Consider the following 3,780-nt stretch of genomic DNA (forward strand, 5'->3'; position numbering starts at 1 on the left):
ACTGCAAAGTACATTTTTACATGTGCTTTTAATGAATCACACAATGAGCATGAAGCAATTTGAGTAAAAGGATGGAAACTGGAAAAAAGACTTGAAGATTCTCATGTATAATATTCTCATTTGCACACATGGAATTAAATTAGTTTCCCTTCCCTCAACATCCACATCTGAAGTGTCCTAGAGACAGACACCCCCAACTCCCTGGGCAATGCACTGCTGCTGCCCACTGCTCACAGCTCCTCGTGTGTGTGTGTGTGTGTTCTCACTGCTCCTATTGTGTATGTGTGTGCTCACTGCCTCATACGTGTGTGTCCACTGCTTGTCAAGTGTGTGTGTGTGCTCACTGCTTGTCAAGTGTGTGTGCTCCCTGCTTCTAAGTAAGGGTTAGGTCAAATGCAGAGGACATGTTAAATGCAGAGGTTGAATCTCACTGCTTGCTGAAAGAATGTGTGTCTGACAAGTAAAGATAACTTAACTTACCTAAAGGATAGGATGCAAAGAAGGCATTTTTAAAGCATCTTATTCAGTTATATGTAGGAACACTAGAAGACAATGCTAAAACATTCCCTGAACTGAAAATGACATTCACCTCAATCATGCCTGTGAATCCCATTAATTTCTACTGGTTTTAAACACCCAAAACATACACTAATAGTGCTGGATGTTTTTCTCACACATGAAATAATGTCCAGTGTCACATGTGTAGTCTTGCCAAGTAGTCTTAGGATTTGCATGTCTCAGAAACACAGCACAGTTCTCTGAGTCACTGTTGGTATGCCCAGGCACCCAGTACCTGGAACAAAGGCAAGACATTCTTAATATTAACAAGCTTTTGTGCAGTATTAGTTCCTGATAAAATAAAAACTTTCCAACTGGAAACACTGGGAACAGTCTAACTGGCAAGACAGTTTCATTAGGGAAAATCTAACAGGGGTTAATTAGGGACACAGCTTAACTGATGCCTCAAGCTGGGTTTTCATCATATGCAAATGTCTGCGCTTCCATCAGCTATGTTATGCGAATTAGAGATGGTTGTGAATTGGATTATGAGTTCAAATCATGAGGATGTCAGGACAACTTTAATGGGAAACACGTTATGGACTCAAAACAAATGCAATTTGATGTGAATAAATCAGTTTCCGCCAACCAAATCAGTTATCATTATCCAAATCAGTAGTCATCCATCCCCGTCTGGCGGGTACATTTCTGATTTGACTTCTTTGATTTTATGCGCATTTCAGATGTTTCCATTTGGGATTTCCGATTCAAATGTTCAACATTTGCATTAGTGGGTTGGTTGGAAACCCGGCTACTGTCACATTGGGAAAACAGCATAATGACTCTAATTGCCATATTTGACAGACAGCTTGTGCCTCTTACCCTGTACAGAGCTCTGTGTTGTCCACCCAAGTCCAGGTCTGGTTTTCCTTGCTCAGGCCGATCCACCCACCTTCAGACCACTGGCTGATGAAGGTCTGCTTGCATTAAAGTCCATTGGATTAGTATAATCACCTGGCACATGTGCCCACATACACCAACATCAGGAACACACATAAAGGCCCAGAGACTGGGATTAATGGAACAATCATGGGGGGAGGGGCTTAAACGTTTCTATTCACACAGTGGGCTACATACAGTAGACTCTGAAGCCTGAAGCTATTTCTTGCAGAGGTTTAAAGCATTTGCTGGCTTAAAAAGACTAGCTAACATTACGACCAGGTGTGCATTTCAAGCCCTGAGCGTGAGAGTTGGCCGAACTATCTGATGAAAAGAGAGCTTTCTTTTTGCCCTCTACTAAAATGTTAACCAGGTAGCGCGCTAGACAGCATCTTGAATAAATCACGCTTACCGATATGGTTAAAGCAGGTGACAGACATTTCAGCTATTAACACAAAATATTCTTATTCCCCATTCTTAACACTTTTGTGTTAAAAAGCATCTTCCACGCCTTGACTTCTCCTTATATGTTAATTATTTTTGTGATGCCCCTTTAAAAAACGATGGTATCCTGCACTGAATACTTTTTTTATTTGGATCCTAGGCAAATCGCACCCTGAAGGTACACATGCGCTCTGCAATCTTACTTGTTCCTCTTCCGTGTCGATGACTACAAGGTCAGCTCCAAGGGATTGGCAAACTCCTCTGCTCTCATTCCAGCTGTTGGGCTCTCTCTTAAGGATGTAGCATCTATAGCTGAAATATGTCCATCCAGTTTCACATGGTGACTCTAGTTAGGAAAAAAGGGAAAATGCTTACTTACAAAATTATATCTAGATCAAGAGAGTCCCATCACCATTTTAGCTGGCATCAGATAGTTTTGTTACCAAGATAAAGGATTCTGGCAAGTAGCTGATTCTTCTCCACGGTCAGGTTGGAATTACTTGTCCTCAGCTGGTCCCTCTCTGTCTGTAGCTGGTTTCTCTCTGCAGTAAGATTATAGTTACTGGTCTGTAGTTGGTCTGTAATGGTCTGTAGTTGTTTCCTCTCTATGGCTAGGTCCGAGATATTGGTCCTTAGCTGCTCTTTCTCCATCTTTTGCTGGTTTCTCTCTGTCTGTAGCTGGTTTCTCTCTGCAGTAAGATAAGAGTTATTGGTCTGTAGTTGGTCTGTAATGGTCTGTAGTTGTTTCCTCTCTAAGGCCATGTCTGATATATTGGTCTTTAGCTGCTCTTTCTCCATCTGTAGCTGGTTTCTCTCTGCAGTAAGATTAGAGTTACTGGCCTCTAGTTGGTCTGTCTTGGTCTGTAGTTGTGTCTTCTCCACGGTCAGATTGGAATTACTGGTCCTCAGCTGGTCCCTCTCTGTCTGTAGCTGGTTTCTCTCTGCTGTAAGATTAGAGTTACTGTTCTGTAGTTGATCTGTTTTGGTCTGCAGTTGTTTCCTCTCTATGGCCAGGTCCGAGATATCGGTCCTCAGCTGCTCTTCTTCCATCAGTTGCTGGTTTCTGCCTGCAGTGAGATGAAGGTTACTGGTCAGTAGTTGGTCTCTCTTAGTCTGTAGTTGTTGCCTCTCTATCCCCAAGCCAGAGATATTGGTCGTTAGCTGCTCTCTCTATTTTACCTGTCTGTTGCTGGTTTCTCTTTACAGTCAATTTACAGTAACTGGTCAGTAGCTGGTCTGTTTCTGTCTATAGCTGGTTCCCTTATCGCATTAGACTGCAATGTAACAGATGGGACATGACACTGTTATGGACCAATCGAATCACTATATATTTACGCCGGAAGGCCGAAATGCGACGCTGACATCACTGTCCTGAGCCCGCCCCCTCAGGTACCCTTAAATAGGGGGGGACGCCGTCGCTCTGCCTCTTTCGACTTTTCAGTTCTCGAAGTTAAGACCTCGACACGTCTCTCCGCGTCTCTACGCTCAGCGTTGCTATTTCTATGTGTGCTTTTATACTCGGTTGAGTTGGTGGGTTGTCGGATTGTATTCCCTCTGAGTGCTACAAGGATAATTTCAACGCCTAATTAAAGTTACTGTCTTTGCTGGTTACCACGCTTGTCTTCAACTTGCCGGCTAGCCATTGCTATTCAACGTGCTACGTTGTGATAGTTATCTTTACTGACTGTTGTTTCATTTCAGATAATGTCCAGACAGAGCTACCCGGACTGTTGACATTCCCGTGATAAGGGGGACCGCCACCGCCTCTGCGTGCTCTGCCTCGGCAGGGCACACGCAGAAGCGTCTCTCTCGGGCGAGATCCCCTCCTCCTGTGCACTCTGTGCCGGCATGACGCTGGCTCAAGTTTCAAAGCGTATTAGCTATTGGGAGGGAAAAGAC

At 43.8% G+C, this 3,780-nt stretch overlaps 1 protein-coding gene across 1 annotated transcript; it reads right to left on the reverse strand.

The window, feature by feature from the left end:
• Positions 1-333: 333 nt before the first annotated feature.
• LOC308380961 (uncharacterized protein) lies at positions 334-2,931 on the reverse strand (the record flags this gene model as incomplete). The annotated part of the gene is made up of 4 exons (XM_080858440.1): positions 334-793; positions 1,381-1,478; positions 2,085-2,227; positions 2,325-2,931. The coding sequence occupies 4 exons, from the start codon at positions 2,929-2,931 to the stop codon at positions 649-651; spliced, it is 993 nt and encodes a 330-aa protein (XP_080714566.1). The 3' UTR covers positions 334-648.
• Positions 2,932-3,780: the final 849 nt, after the last annotated feature.

This window comes from Sprattus sprattus (genome assembly GCF_963457725.1).
Source record: "Sprattus sprattus genome assembly, chromosome: 2".
Taxonomy (NCBI): Eukaryota; Metazoa; Chordata; class Actinopteri; order Clupeiformes; family Clupeidae; genus Sprattus; species Sprattus sprattus.